Genomic DNA, 15428 nt, shown 5'->3' on the forward strand with positions numbered 1-15428 from the left:
TTGGTTACAGCTCTCAATAATTTGCAGCACTAGTTAACACTTGGAGCTTTGTATTTAGACACTTGCTCCACTCCATTTTGCGAGATTATTAAATTCAATTTTTAATTAATTGATTATCCTTGCCTGAATCAGTGGTTTAGTTAGCTATCACCACAAAATTGGTAGTGCGTGATGGCTTTAGTGCAATGGCTTGTTCTATGACAGTTAAAAGTTTCTAACAGCAGCCTTGTTTTGCTTTAATTGTCTTTTTTTTGTCCATTTTCTGCAATTGCAAAGCAATAGAGTTATGCTCCTGTCCTTCAACACTATATTTTAACTTCGTATGCTCACCTTTCTAGTAATTGGGATGTTTTGCCCTTCACTAATTGGTTCCTTTTTCTCCTTCAAGTAATTTGGCAATTTATATATACATGGTTTGTATCCATTCTGCCTCCAATAAGGTACTTATGATATTTTACTTATTCACAATTCTTGGGTACTTGGCACTAAATGATACTGCTCGCACTGTATTTTTATGATTTACTAATGGATTGTTCTGTTTTCATATTTTTCTCTTTTCCCTATTTGTTTGTCTATCCCACTTTTTTCCTCCATTCGTTTTTCTTCTTTTGAATCCTTTTATAATTGAACCTTGCCTTTGAATCGATCAACCAATGGTATCTCAATCTGTTGTTTAATTTGCTGTTTGCATTATTACATCCATGTACTTGATGTTCATTTGAAATTTCAATTGCCTTGTTTGGCTTACTACCCCCTGTGTTTTGTTTTTGTTGCCATGATAATTATGAATGGTTGATTTATTGTGTTACTGTTTGTTGCATTATGCTTTACTTATATCTAATTTCTATCAGCCTCAGATGAAGAGCCTGGTTTGGCTCGAAACACGCGTCAGGCTGAATACTACACTTCAATAAATACAATTTTGTATTTTGATAAAAAAAACGTGCATTTTTTAGCGCAGTGTGTCTTGACAAACCTTACTAAGAGATAGAGTAGCAGTTAGAGAAGATGGGAGAGACAGAGAGCACCATAGGGGGTGCGAAGGAGGTATGTGGAGGAGAAGGGGGTGAGAGAAGAGAGAGGAGACACTCACCCCTGTGGCACAAAACTCAGAATGCGCAGGAGGAGGAGGAGAAGGGGGGGGTGGGGTCAAAACAAAGGTAGACACAGGAGGGGAACCGCACAGCACAATAGAACACACCCAGATTGGACTTTCCTAGAAGAGAGAAAAGGCTACGTTTTTGAGCACAGCACAATACAACACACCCAGATTTGACTTTCCAAGAAGGGGAAAAAGGCTAATTATTTGAGCACAGTACAATACAACACACCCAGATTCGACTTTCCTAGAAGGGGGAAAAGGCTAGGTTTTTGAGCACAGCACAGTACAACACACCCAGATTTGACTTACCTGGTCAGGCGCAGCAGGTCAACGGCTGCAGGCTACGTGCTACCACAGTGGATACCGGCAGACACTACTGGAGCTGTCCTTAGCCTCTTGTCCTTGGCCAAGGGAGCTGCCACGGCAGGGGGTGCCCTGGGTGGCTGATTTAAAAGGCCCGTCAACCAATGGGAGCACGGTGGGAGGGAGGGCCGACAAACAAGGAAGCAACCAGGACAGAGGGAGGGGGGAGCGGGCACACACACACGCTGCAGCGCGAAAATAACACTTTTACGAATGCACAGCTTACTGTGCCATGGAGCACCTGTCCTCAGTTGACGTTGGCGTTGCCTGATGATGGTGGAGATAGCCTGTAGGGACAGAGGGAGAAAACAGATGTTGGCGCTTGCTTACATGTTCTCTGAGCAGGGGTTTGGGCCTGGGTCGTCCTGGTCTGAACAGGTTCAAACAGGAATTGCACTTTTCTTCGTCTGCCCTTAGCTTTGGACGCCTGGGTGAGAGACGACCTTGATCTGAGAGCAGAAAGGAAGAGTCAGAGCTAAGATGGTGGGTGCTGCTTGGGCCAGGTGACCTAGATCCACTTGCACCTGCTCACCAACTGCCTATGGAATGAAAGGAAGACGAAAGTAGTGTATACTTGGGGGGGGAAACCAAAAGGAAGAACATAGTGTGGCAATTAGCTGGGAGAAAACCTGAAAATGTAGAAAATCTGACATAATTGGGACTTAAATTGATGATTCGCCTGATCCGCCAAACCCTGGTCAATATGATCAAGGCAAAGGTTAGAGCATTTGGCTTACAGATGAGGCCCTTCTTGAGTACGTTTGGTAAGTTTATGGTCCTCTCAGTAAGAAGACATTATCTAGCCAAGGTAGTTCCAGCGCTCATCTTTGGAGATGAAGCGTACCTGTCTTCAAGTAAGTTTGATTTCACCATTTTTGAAGGACTGGTATGGAAAATAGCTTTATCCCTCCTGATGAGCGTTTGCATGGTAGCACTTGGTTTTGAATTGGGTTTAGCTTCTTTAAATATGTACAACCTTTCGAAGCGTTTGTTATGTGAGAAATATATTGTGCTCCCACCACAATCTGTGTTGAACTAATTGGGAATAGAGCTTTGGGGGAGGAGAATCCCTTTGTCAATTTCTGTGTAAAGGTTATGTCCTAGAGGGGAATTCACTTGGAAGAGGGAATCTCTGTCCTGTGTGCACTGAAAAAGAAACCGATTAGGGTTGTCACAGCAGAAATTAAAACAACTTTCAGCTAAACTAATAATTCAGTAAAACACGCCTCACTTCTTGTTGACTTCAGTATTTGTCCTCTGATCTGCACAGTTTAGGTAGCATTTTACTTTATCAGAAATGTTTTGCACGCATATCGGAACATGTCTGAAAAACGAAACCTGCATTTTGAATTATCAAATCTTTCATTTATTCAGACTATTGCAAGGCAAACATACATTATATCGCACTTTGACTTCTGACTAAAGCACAATCAAGCTGTACGAAACATTCTCATTTTTTTGCTTCATTATCCTCGTCTGTGTGTGTGCTTTCCAACTGATGGTAATAAATGCCAGACCATGTGAGGGAACTCTCGAGAGTGACCAGCCATTGCAGGATTTCCGTAATGAGATACCCTTTGACATGAAGCGCACTGAGCTTTTCATTTATCTCATGGCTGATGCATATATTTATCGCTGGGGTTATGTTTTTACACTGAAATCACTGTGGCAACAAGGAATAAAGAGACTGACCAAGTGGTGCAATAGTGGTTGATATAAGCTTTTATTAAATGAAAATGAAACATGTCTATTCCTAACTCTAAGGGGATTTCCCTACCTAAACTAAAGAAACTTATTTCAAACAAAAATGCACCGTCCCAGTCACAAAGGCACCTATTCTATCCCTGTCACTACAATAACGCACCATAACGTCCTGCTACTGTTCGTAATCCAGGATAATGACTCCCTTCTCCTGGATGTAAAGCGTCCAAACGCCTCTCAGGTTGTTCAAAGCAAATGTTTCACAAATGTTGTGGGTTCTCTGTAACCAAACAAAAAGTCAATTATTCACAAAGTTCTCATGGGGCTAGGAGAATGACTACCTTCTCCTAGCTGGTTCCCCAATGTATTTCTCAATTCTTAATAAGGTTGGTAGCTCTCTTGGAGGGGTCGAGGGGGTCAATCTCTAGGTTTTGTACAATCCTTTATCCGCCACGCTGGAATAATGAAGCGGTTCCAGGATTTTCTCTCGACTCCCCAGTACCACCTTCCTGTGGGACTGGTCAGGGAACTGTATCAAAAAAATTGTCTACTGTCCTCTCTGTTTCTTTATGGCTTATGTAAAGAAGCATGGTATCAAAGTAAGAGAGACACAAGTGATCACAGTTCAAGGGTGTTTATTGAACTTTCAAAGAGGTGTGATGCACGCCTATCTAAACCTAAAGCTAAGATGGGAGCAAGTTACGACCATCAAATAATAAAGAATGCAGTCCTAGTGAAGTCTTGTCAAATAAGTTCATGAAAAAGAGAGAAGTGTTTACACAAAATGATAATCAGGATACTTGGGTCGTTGGACTGCCTTCCCAACATTTTCTGCACAGGGCAAGACGGTTTGCTCTGAGCAAAGCGCACACTCTGGCGTTTGTGGTACAAGGATACAATAGCAGTTCCAGCATCAGGGCCTTATTTGCTCAAGTCTCTTTTCCTTCAAAGTCTCTTGCTTCGGAAGGCCTGGTGTATAAACAAAAATAGACGGTTCCTTTCTTCTTATATTAAACGATTTTGGATGTTTCTCCCTGGATCCCCCTCAGCCGGTCTCAGAACCCTTTTCTTGTATTTCCAAAATCCCGGATCCCCCTCAGTTGGGCTCAGATTCCTCTTCACATTCAACTAGTCTCCCTCAGCTGGGTTCGGACCAATTTTGTATTTCCAAAACTATTCTTTCTCCGGTGACTCACGCTTCACCTCCCGGATACCTCCCTGTCGGGCTCAGATCCCTCTTCACATTCAACTAGTTTCTCTCAGCCAGGTGCGGACCAATTGCAGTTCACTTTATGCTTATCGAAGACTTTCGATTGTGCACAGGTTTTTGCTGGACCAGTCGCAGGACAACTTTGATTCAAAGTTTCTTTCTGACAACGTGGTTCCTCTTTAGGTAGATACCCAACAGAGACCTTCGAATGAGCACCCCGAGGGCACGGACCACTCTTTATACAGTGTCTGAATTAGCTTTCCACATTTCATTCACTCCTTTAGTTTCCATTTCTTCGTGCCTCTTATCACATGCACTTCATACACAGTTCTTTGTGAAATTCTTCATACAATGTTGCTGCTTGCAACCTTGGTTCAAACATAGGGTGATTTTTGTATCGGTTTCTCTGACTCACCGGCTGTGCTGCTTTTACTGGCACGGCTTTCTTGCCGGAGCCAAGGACAGTACCATGGCGGCAATCACTCCTCCTGGCCACCGGATCGCCCCGGATACCTTTGATACACCCCTTTTGGTCTGTTCAGCTTCAGTTCCTTGTCTCAGGCTTCTCAGATTCCAAGGCTCGTGAAGATAGCGGTTTCTAGAGGTCAAGTGTACTTCCCTCCTTGCAACCCTCACAGGTCTCACTGCCTTTCTCCCCGCTTTAAATTGCCACTTTGAAACTGCTGCTTCCTCATGTGCTTTTCCTCGCTCAGAGTGTGCTTTCGTTCTTTGCCTTTTATCCGTGTAGGGAAGTGTGATGGGAGTCAGGTGGGTGTAATGATCCGTAATTGCCTGACCGGAGTGTTGGGACATGTCAGGTATACGCTCTGGTGTTAATCTGTTGTCGCTCACGATGAACTGTCCCCTCATCCAGGTGATCATCCGGCACTGGTCCACCCCCAGGAACTGGATCCAATAGCGATGGCCGTGTCCTGGCCACCTGGATGACAGAGTCCCGGAGACTAGCGGGTAAGACACCTTCAGGTTTCTTACACTTATATATTCAAAGGGTTCTTGATTCTTTCTGCGCTTTTAAGAGCGAAGAAAATAACAATGATAAGGGTTTTCTTTGTGTCTTGAGGGAGGCAATGTCAAGGCATGAGCTGAAAAGACGGGACTCTTGGCAGTACCCAGTGATGACCAACCATCAATGTGTAATAGACTGACAACAGAAAATGATTGGTTCGGCTCACTAATTCAGCTTTAGAAAATTCTGGGTTGTGTACAGTGATTCTCTTCTTTGGCAGGGGTTTCACCAGCTATTCGATGTTCTGATAGAAAAGGAGAGCATAAACTATCCACGCCCTCCAACCCTTTTAGGCACCACTATTGTACTTTCATGGTCAATAAGATAACCCACTTAATGGTGTTTCAGGGAGTTGGGGTATCGGGTACACAGACAAAATGTCTTCTCAATTGCTGAGGTAAGTGCTCTCGGTTCATACTATTCACTGTTCTCCCATGGTGCCTTAAGGTTCATGGAATGGCAAAAGAGTTTCTTAAACAGCTCGCCCTCTCCCTCCTGGACTTTCGTTAACTCATGTTACCTTTATTGGGGGTCCGGATGCTTCACTAGGTCGATAGGATTGTGGATGATGTCTCGGGCTTCTCTGTTGTGGGGGCGCCAATTCTTGGAGCCTTGCACTGCTCTTTTCTCTGATATCGATAGTGGCTTCGACCGTCGTCCTCATATAGGCCTGGTCGCCAGCAACACTCTGTAGTTTGCTACAGCTTGTTCTCACTTCTCTGTAGCAAACCTGGGTAGTGTTCTTGGTGTAGTTGTCAGACCCGATGGCCCACCCAATACACGTCACACCACAGCCGTACACTCTGTCTTTCTTTTGGGCCCTCTGCCAACCCTCTGAGGAGAGGCTTTCCGCTCATCAGGGGAATTTGTCTCACTGTGGCGAAAGGCCAAAAACACTGAAGAGGCCTACTGGGCCTACTGGGCATCCTTGTGCGTTCTCCTGAACCAGACCATCCATGCCCCTCTTTTGGGCCGTCCTGTTCTTCCTTCTATGATATACCTGGCCTCTATTGTCAAACCCTTCTCGTTCTTTGTCACTCTCAACCTCTGCCTCCTCGTTGGTCTCCGTTCTCATCCATGAGTCGGTCTCTCTAGCCTCGACTCACTCGTCCTCTTCGTTCTTTCTCTACTTCTCGCTCTCCAGGAATCTCTCTGGTATCCTTCCTGTACCGTTCTGCCTGTGTTTGTTTCTGACACCCTGATATAGTAGGGTTGCCCTGATGTAATGCCCATTCATATCGACTACAGCTGTTCTGGTTCCCACTCACTTGTAGCATTCCTGAGAGCTGCTTCATCTCAGTAGCTAAACCATCAGGATGGTTCGATGTTTCACAATAACAGATAGTGTTGGACATGAGTTTGGACCCATAAGGTTCAGGTATTATCGTCAGCCTACCTGGTTGAGGTTTAAAGGGGATGTGCCTCCCAATCACATTGTTATCCCCAGGAAAGGCATCCCTCTCCATGAGATCCTGCCACATTTTACCACCGCTAGGGGGACTATTGGTTAGCGACCTCACGTCCCTAGCATTATGGAGAGGGGGGCTCCCCTTAGGAGAAGTGACGCCATCTGAATGATCGTCACATCTCCCATAGAGACATTGCAACCATGCCAAAAGGGTGAACTGATTGATTTAGTGGACCTGAGAGGATTTCTGGCATGAAGATCTCAATAGATGTAGGTTTTTCAATTATGAATTATGGTAGTTGTGGGGAGAGTAGAGGCATTGTTGTTAACATGTGTTTGTTCTTCGTTATACCTCAGTGCAACCTATCATGGATGTGGGGCCTGGGCTTTGATGCATCTTATGGCTAAATGTTCGGCATATTGAAAAGGAAGAGGCTGATATGCTGATGGTCTCTTGATTTGTTGGATGAGTGGTTGGTGGCAGTTTATGGCATTTGAGCATTAAATGTGCTTTATGCCCAGTAAAGGAAACAGAATTTCTAAAGTGTCAATCTGTGATCATGAGTATAACTATATGTATATTACAGCAAAAACAACCATGGAAATAAATTAAGACCATTCATAAAGAGTTAATATTATTTTACATCTGCCTCAACACAATTGCAACACTGTAAGGACAATCTGGAATTCTGTACTGTTGGAATGGCCAATTCTGTAGTCCAAGCCCATGAAAAGTAAGCTTCAAAGCCTGGTCAATCATTCCCATTGTTTTATGCTAGTTCTGTATGCATAGGTATCGTTGTTTTCTTCAGAATTATAAACTGAAATTGTCCTTTGTCCTGCAAAAGTGTTGTATAGCAATGTCCATTTTTAGTAAATAACACACATACATTTAGTTTGTTGACACTAGTCTTAATGCAACTGTAAATTATGTTTGGGTAGTTTAAAAAAAAGTAGCAGAAACCTATTGGAATGCAAAATGTTATGCACAGTACCTAATAATCTTGTATGCAGCATTGGATACTTAAGTTTGTTTTCTTTGGATTTTGACAGCCCATGCCGTGAATGCAGATATGATTCAACCAGGGCTTATTCCTCTCCAGCCAAATTTAGATGTGATGGATACATTTGAGCCATTTCAGGGTAAGTTTATGACTCTTAATTGATGATCTCTTTTGTGTTTTCTATACGCATAACAAGCATTTCTCCTGATAGGTGCTGGAGAGAGAAAAATAGCTCCATCGACAGAGATTCACCTGCCATATGTTTAATTTTACACTTAATTATTATGCAATACTTGTCATCGACATTTGAAATATCAAGCAACACACAATGCACCTTTGGCCCCAATGCCAGACCCTTTGTACAAGTGAGTAGCCTTTGGTTGATTTAATTATTTCTTCCCCATCCCTAATATGCTTAAAGAGAGCCAAATGGCACCTCTCCACTCGCTCCATGATGTGGCGCTATGAACAAGGTTTGGCCAACCTGAGCACATGATGCCAGGAGAAAAGAAATCAATGTTTTATTTACAAGGTATGGACTTTCCCACTCAGTTCTCCAAAGCACACATCACCCTATTTCCTTTTTGCCAAAAGAGTCCAATAATACCAACCAATGGCTATTGGAGAATGAACATTTTAAAGCTGATGATGTGGGATTATGTGCCGGCTTTGTGGAAGTTTATATACTCCCCCCTGCTCCTGCCTCGATGTTATTGCGTTGGTTGCAGTTGTTTGAACACTTTCCCCCTAAAAGAAACCGTGCAACAGTGTGTGCTGAGCTTGAATCTCAACTTTGCTTTCTGCCTTCTCATGGCCAGATTAGCCATATATAGTATGCACTTTCTAAGGGAAAGCTTCAAAGCAGCAGTGTGTGTTTGTGGTCGGATGTGGGGGCTGGGACTGTCTAGTTCCAGTCCACATCCATGCCAAAGTGTGTCTGTTGCTGGGCAGATGTGCTGGCCACAGGATGTCTAAGATTGGACATCCCTTGCCTATTTGAATGGTGGAAATCCTTAACATTTGTGGGTTTGGGGGGACTCCAGCTCGAATCCTGGATAAAAGGAGGACTGTTGCAGCCATTCAACAGATTGTGTTTGGAACCAAGATCCCTATGAAGAGGAACATCCTGTTGAAGACTCAGAACTTGTCGGTGTAGCCATCCAGCATTGCCTTCCTCTACCGTCCCAGCAAACCCTTCTCTTTTGCTGATCTCAGGAAGACCGTCATAGGTGCTTCAACGCCTGGCCCATGGGAAAAACCAGTTTTGACCCATGCTTGAGGACCCTGCCCTTGAAGCCCTTTGAAGTGTCCCTGAACAATCCTGTGAGCTGACCAGCTTCCCAATGGACTACCTCGCTGCATCGGTTGCCATCCCAAGTTTGGATTTGGGACCAGCAGACCCCCGACTTGCGTAACATGAAACCTCCCCCTACAGTTGAAGCTCTTCAGCATGAATGGGGGCCTTGCAAGACCAGCTTCTTTGTTTCCGTCACAAGGGTCGACTTCTGCCCTTTTGTCAAAGTGAACATTGCTGATCTCTGCCTGCATTATGTCCTGGGGTTCCACTGAGGTCGTTGACAATGTTGTGGTCCTTTCATCATCACGGCAGGGTTGTCTAGCTTTCCTGTTCCAGGAATCTTTTCTTCATCACGGCAGGGTGGTCCAGTTTTCCTGTGCTGTCTCGCTAGAGCATGGGACTGCCTACTAGCCGGTCCTAAATACTGATGCCAAAAGTGACCTCTGCACTTGCAACCTCTAAAATTCGTTCAATGGAACCAAGAAATGGAGCACAGGTCTTTCCTTCTACACCAGAATAGGCTGGCCCTGTAGAATTTTTATACAGTGCTGCTGCAGAAAACCCATGTAATGATCTGTTGCCAATCAGAGTTTTTCTGTAGAAAAACAGGTAATTTACTCTTCCCACAACCAAAAAGGATAAGTCTGTATGCATGTCCCATTCTGGAATGTGACATTGTTACGGTTGATCAGGTCTCCCCGTATGGACTGTAGTAGCCACAGCAATACTGTTTAGCTTCCCAAGGTTCATAGCCCGAATGTTTAGGGACATTAGTTATAATCCTAGTTCTCCTGACCTATATAACAGTACAAATACATATGCAATATAGGATCGAGGTTTATGTATGCTTGGGGCAGAAAAATGCCTTGTAAACATGGCAGGGCAGGGGTCATGTTCACTGAAGTGACAGCTGTTCATAGTCCCTTCTTGTATCAGATGGCCTGGCATTACGAATGAAGGCACGGGAATCTGCAGGTATTTAATGCTGTATTTATTTACATTCATCAATAAAGTATTAAGGTTAAAACACCCCCAACCTGCTGCTACTTGGCTAACCGTTTTCTTTTCATATCACATCCTTCTAAAACAATGTCAATTCTAGAATGGAACGGATAGTGCGGTACAATCCATCTTCATTCTGGCAACTTTATATTTTTGTACATAAACATTAACTTTGCCTCTGATGGTGATCTATACATATATAACACCTGGTTTCTCACCCAGCCATTGCTGAATTCCCACACAAAAAACTGATAATGAGCTGAATTGAAAACCAGGGATGGACCAATGTTGGGACCACCAACAGTAATATATTGAAGGTACCATGGTCTGTTTTGCTCTGAACTATCGCAGCCTGTCCCCTGCAAGGCCCCTTGCCTCTGCCCATGGTCAGACCATTGTTGTATTCATTTTAAAATTAATAAACCCTCTACCTTTAGGAAATCGAATAAAAAAGGGGACTCTGTCACAGTAAGAAATTGGAAGAAAATCACTTGTGATGTGATAAGGCCCTTACTTACTATTGCGGCACCTATAATCATGTTATTAAATGAATTACCAGATCTGACTAACAAAACCCTTAGATCACTTCAAGAGACGCTTTTTTCATTCTGGAATGTGAATAATTTTCTGCTTGATCAGGTCTCCCTTCTGGACTGTAGTTGGCCTAACAATACTGTTTAGCTTCACAAGCCCAAATGTTTAGGGACATTAGTTATAATAGTTCCAATGCCCATTATATTGTTGGCTAACTCTGCATTCTGTACAGTTTCGGAAATTAGTTTTTTGTTCATGTTTCCCACAGTACGAGAAGGAATGGTTGAGGGATCCTTAAAATTCAGAATGGCAGACAGGAAATGGAGCTGCCGCCCCGTGGGTCTGGTGTAACAGCTGCCTGGTCGACGTCACACTGCCCCGGGTGGCTGTGGCTCCGGCGGCCCTGTGAGAATGCCCAGAGCGGGCTGATCAATTCGGCGGAGAGGAGATTGGCCCCCGTATGGGTGTGTTGTAGCAGCTGCTTAGTCGCTGCTTGGTCGCCCGTGATGCCGGTCTGGGTGGCTGTGGGGCTGGCGGCTCTGTGAGAATGCCCAGAGCAGGCTGGTCACCCTGGCGGTTGGAGAGGAGGAGCGGTGCTGCTAACCCTTGTGCTGGCGGATGTCCTGGCAGCTACCCTGGGGCTGGTGCATTAGCCTGAAGTACTGCTGGGGGCACGAAAGCTGCGGTCTGAGAGAGCAGAACAGTGATACCGAACGCCCTCTATGGGGACCCGACTGACACATGTGGTTGCGTCAAGCAGTGAGCATTCTGCCGGCCCAGGAAGGGACATATCACAGAAGAGCATACCCGGGCTCAGGTGGTGAAAATGGCCCTCCTCCCTGCATCAGATGGACTGAGTGTGGCTGCTCAAGCAAAGGGCCTGAGCGTTAGTCTGCAAACAAACCACCTGCACAGTTGCTGGAAGTTCAAACTATTCTGCAAAAAGGGGCCATGTTATCTGTCCCTCTGCGCCTCCGGGGCTCCAGAGTATACTCCAGATACTTTCTGGTTCGCAAGAGGTCAGGCGGGTGGAGACCCATCCTGGACTTGCAATGACTCAACAAATTCCTGGAATCCCAAAAATACAGGTTGGTCACATTACTGCACGTGCTCAGCCAGCTGGATGTGGGAGATTTCCTATCGACGCTAGATCTGGAAGCCACATATTTCCGCATCCCCATTAATCCAAAGCATTAGAAATTCCTGAGGTTTGTTGTCCAAGGAAGACACTTCCAACTCAAAGTACTGCCCTTCAGCCTGAAATTGGCCCGAAGGTGTTCACCAAGTGGCTTAGCCCCGGTGGTGGCATTCCTACGCTGCAAGGGAGTGGATGTCTACCCCTACCTGGACAATTGGCTGGTCCGGTTCCATTCTCATGCCCTGGTGGCGCAACATACAGCGGAGACGGTCCGCACTCTAACCTCTCTAGGATTCTCTATAAACTACCCAAAATCCTGCATGGTGCTGTCGCAAAGCTCACTGTTCCTGGGGGCCTGGCTCAAAACAGTGTTGTGCCTGGTGACCCCATCGGAAGAAAGGATAGGGGCAATCTTAGGGAAAGTCCAACGACTGTGTTTGGCCTTAGTCGCTATGGTCCAGTCCATCAAATCACTGTTGCAGACTGCAAATGAGACCACTTCAGGAGTTCCTTGATGCCAGATGGAAGCAAACGTCCGCTCATAGAACAGGATAACCCTCAATCAAGCTTTCTGCCAGAAGCCTACATTGGTGGTTCATTGTCCCTGACATCTCATAGGGAGCCCTTCACGACCCCTGCGTATCAGGAGATGGTCACATTCAACGCCTCTCTGGAAGGTTGGGGCACCCACACAGGCCTAACTGTATGCCAGAGGCTTATGGCTCCCGGAGGAGAAGGGATTGCATACCAACATACTGGAGCTATGGGCAGCTTTCTGGGCTCAAGTCTTTCAAGTCTCAGCTCTGGGGAAAGGTGGTCGGGGTCTACACGGACAACACAACTACTATGTATTACATCACAAAGTAGGGCTGGAGGAGGTCTTCTCTCTGGAGGCACATAACCTGTGGCACTGGGCATTGCTCACCAGATGTTTCTACTCCTGTTCCACCTGGCAGGCTTTCACAACACCATTGTGGACTCTCTAAGCAGGGAGCTGCAGTCATGCCACGAGTGGGAGCTCCAGCAAGCTCAAGCCTCTCAGATCTTTGGCGCGTGGGGCCAGCCTCAGATTAATCTGTTTGCAGAAGCAGCCAATTCCAAGTGCCAGCGGTTTGCCAGCAGATATCCACAGGCAAGGAGTCTGGGGGGACACCTTCTCGTTCCCGTGATAAGGCCTACTCCTTAATGCAATCCCATCAATTGCAGCACACTCAAACTATACCACTGCAAGATGCTCCTCATTGCACTGGTGTGGCCCAGACTGATCTGTTACCTGGACCTTCTTCACCTGTCAGTGGTTCCAGCTATCAAGCTGTCTCCTCTTTCGGACCTGCTATCATGGGAAGGAGCAGTGATCCTGCACCACGACCTGGCATACCTGAACCTGTCGGCCTGGCTCCTGCAGCCTTAGAATTTGGGCATTTCTCGCTGCCGTTGAAATGCAAGAAGATTCTGGTCACAACCAGGGCCCCCTCTACACTTGCATGCTACACACACAAGTGGAAGCGGTTTCCGGTGTGGTGCCAGTCACAGAGTATCAGTGCGTCACAGCGCCGCAACTACTGCCCTACCTGCTTTCGCTGGCAATAACCCAGTATATCTGGGCCGCTGGCAAGCTCGCCCTGTGGTCTCACAGGCTTGTAAAGGAGTTCCTCATGGGCCTCTTCAGAATGCCCCCCCCCCCCCAGTGAAGGCTCCTGACCCAGCGTGGAAGCTGAATGTGTTCCTGTCCAAACTGATGGCTGTGTCATTTGAGACAATGCATCAGGCATCTTTGAAGTTCCTCTCGTGGAAGCCTGCCTTCCTAGTGGCAATCGCCTCTGCCAGGCGTGTTGGAGAAATCCAGGCTCTAGCCTGTTGTAACCCTCCATATTTGTCTTTCCACAATAAATCCAAGGTGGTTCTACAAACTCATCCATCCTTTATGCCGAAGGTCCCAGCTGACATTAATCTGTACGACCCTTTTGGTTTTACCAGTCTTCTTCGCAAACCCTTCTAAGCCTGCGAAAGGTCCTTGCACTCACTGGACTTGTTGCGTGCCTTGAAATTCTATGTGCATGTACTATTAATTTTCGAAAGACTCCTCAACTTTTCATCAACTTTGGTCCTATGGGGCATGGGAAGGCCCTATCGAAGGCTTCCATCTCCAGGTGACTCTCCGGCTGTGTCGTGCATTGCCATCAATTGGCCAACAGACTATTGCCAGGCCAGCCGAGAGCCCATTCCACCAGAGCCATTGCTTCGACTACTGCATTCCTCTCTGGTGCTCCTTTGCTGGATATCTGCAGAGCTGCTACGTGGAGGTCTACCCACACCTTCACAAGGTTCTACTGTGTGAACAGGAATTCCAGGGAGGAGTCTTGTGTCGGCCAAGCAGTGCTTTGCAACCTGTTCACATAAGGTGAACCTGTTCCATGGGTAACTGCATTTCTTCTGTTGAGCCTTGCTACCTCCTGTGGTTGTTTAAATGTACTTTTTTGTAATAATATTCATAAGATGTGAATCTGTGTGAGATCCCATGCTGGAGACGGTACAAGTTACTTACCTGTAACTCTTGTTCTCCAGCATGGGTCTTATATTTTGTATTTGTATTTATTTTATTTATAAAGCGCTCCTGGCCCTGGGGCATCTGGGTGCATGTTTAGCAATACAATTGTTACATAGAATTTACAGTATTTACATAGGTTGCATTATTTACATGATTAGCAGAGCAAGTGTTACATAGCATATGCAATATATACAGATGTTACATAGTTTAGTCAGGCAATACACAGTATTGAATAACAGGCAATACAGTGTGAGTCAAATATAAAAGCCAGAGAGTGAGCCGGACGGATCTAGGTACAATGGGGTCAATAGATTCCTGTCAGGAAGCTAAACTTGTGGGTGTCCAGTGAGGTTGAGTTCATGGAGCCAGCGTTTAGCGTTGACCTTAAATGAATGGAAAGAAGGTTCTGATCTAAGGGAGGGAGGAAGCGTGTTCCAAAGCTTGGCTGCCATGACAGGGAAACTCGAACCACCTGAGTTTTGGAGCTTGAATCTCGGAATAGACATGGTGTGAACTTGGGCAGCTCTGAGTGGCCTTGTGGAAGTATGTGGATAAAGTCTGTTGGTAATGTAGGCTGGAGCAAGGTTTGCTCTTATTTTGTGGGTTAGAGCAAGTGTTTTCAAGGAAATCCTGTGCTCGACAGACAACCGTAGCAAGTTGCGTCTGGTGTCTGATATGTGAGATTTATTAGAGATGTTTAGTGCAGCCATGACTAGGGTTCTGGCAAGTGTGATACAGTTAGCAGTTGTGAGGAATGGCCTACATGCAGTGATTAGTTTGCAGGTGTAAGCTGATGCTGCTACCACAGCATTAGTTTGCCTAGTGAAGGAAAATGTGGCGTCAAGGTAGATACCAAGAGTTTTCGTGTTATTAGAGACATTAATAGTGTTGCCATCGATTGTGAAGGATTTGAAGGCAGGGTCTAGCTTGTTGAGTCTGGCGTGAGAGCCAAGGATTAACAAATTATTTGTTTCATCATTTAAACACAGACCGTGCTGTGCCATCCAGGCTTAGATTACTGAACAGATTTTATTGAGAGCTATTTTGTCTATTGCATGGTCTCCTGTGATGGGATCAAGTATCTGGGTGTCGTC

General features: G+C 45.6%; 1 protein-coding gene across 1 annotated transcript in view; it reads left to right on the forward strand.

The window, feature by feature from the left end:
* The window catches only part of MLXIP (MLX interacting protein), a 1610055-nt gene that overhangs the window by 847326 nt on the left and 747301 nt on the right, over positions 1-15428 (forward strand). The window contains exon 7 of the mRNA XM_069619595.1: positions 7865-7954. Within this exon, the coding sequence (XP_069475696.1) occupies positions 7865-7954 (90 nt within the window). The remainder of the gene's footprint in view (positions 1-7864; positions 7955-15428) is intronic.

The sequence above is a fragment of the Ambystoma mexicanum genome, chromosome 10 (assembly GCF_040938575.1).
Source record: "Ambystoma mexicanum isolate Mex_15411 chromosome 10, UKY_AmexF1_1, whole genome shotgun sequence".
In the NCBI taxonomy this organism is placed as follows: domain Eukaryota; kingdom Metazoa; phylum Chordata; class Amphibia; order Caudata; family Ambystomatidae; genus Ambystoma; species Ambystoma mexicanum.